The following is a 1,187-nucleotide window of genomic DNA, read 5'->3' on the forward strand; positions in this document are numbered from 1 at the left end:
TATATCATATGATACCAGGAATGGTCTGATATGAAAATAAACATGAAAGGATGCACCAGGGAACTGGTTGGACAATGGATAGATACTCCAGGATGTTGCACAACATAGGGTGACCAAGTGTGGGAAGAGCACACAAGGTACATGCATGGGAATGCATCACATAGTGCAGGAAAGTGTTGCACCTCTGGCGCATTTTGCAGGAAAGTCATAGATAGTAAGTTGCACACTATACTAATCATCATAAGTCAAAATATGTGTGATATATGCCTGGAGGGATCTTATTCTCTACAACAGATCCTATTCCTAATACTGCAGCTCCCTATCATATATTGTACTTAGATAATCTTAGTATTACTCAAACACCTTTTGATGCAGATGCAGACTTCTCCAAAATCATTATGTCTTATTCAGCAGATAATCTCAATATCTTCTTGTACAATGCTAACCTTCTTGAGGACTACCCAGAACTTGCATTCAAAATCAAGCATGGCTTCCCCTCAGTTATCTCAACCTCATTCACTCTACTTATGCACCTCTTACTCTCTCCAGTGCTAATGAACATGAACACATCATCAAGGAGTACATTGACTCCGAGCTTGCCCAAGGTTATTTCAGTGGACCTTTCTCACAAGAAGAACTAGAATCCAAAATCAGCCCCTTTCATTCCTTGCCACTTCAGGTGGCCTCCAAAGATGGGACACCAGGTGATCCTCCCAAGTTTGATGTCTGCCATAATCTCTCCTATAGAGGTGCTCCAGGTTGCAGGATCAATGTGAAAGATTTTTCCACTTGCTGGGGCACAGCAGAACAAGTCACCTCCTTTGTACATCCTTGTTAAGAACTGGTTTGCTCAAAGCAGAAAGAGGGACTGATTCTGAGGGGCTTGGCCTCAGCTTGTATGCTGTGCCCCTTAGCTGAGTTTGTGCTATTCATTTCAGATGAAGCCCAATGATGGTCTAATGAAGTCCAGAGGACTTCTGGAGAAGTGTAGGAAATGTCCAGAGGAGCACAGGAGAGTTCTGGAGAAATGTAGGAAGTGCTCAGGAGAGTTCCCACTGCAAAGGGAATATAGAGACCCTTAGGTAATACTTCTACAGGACACAGGATGTCCAGGGGTACAGAGGACATAGGGGCTACATTGGACAAAGTCCAATGTAGAAACAAACAGAGGTAGACTACTCTGAGGT

General features: G+C 43.3%; 1 protein-coding gene across 1 annotated transcript; it reads left to right on the plus strand.

Moving 5' to 3' along the window:
* Nucleotides 1–547: 547 nt before the first annotated feature.
* Nucleotides 548–742, plus strand: BJ212DRAFT_1248030 (uncharacterized protein; the record flags this gene model as incomplete). The annotated part of the gene is made up of 1 exon (XM_041329683.1): nt 548–742. A coding segment is annotated over one exon (195 nt), but the record flags the coding sequence as incomplete, so codon positions are not given.
* Between the last annotated feature and the right edge of the window lie 445 nt (nt 743–1,187).

The sequence above is a fragment of the Suillus subaureus genome, assembly GCF_016647635.1.
Source record: "Suillus subaureus strain MN1 chromosome Unknown BJ212scaffold_6, whole genome shotgun sequence".
Classification (NCBI taxonomy): Eukaryota; Fungi; Basidiomycota; class Agaricomycetes; order Boletales; family Suillaceae; genus Suillus; species Suillus subaureus.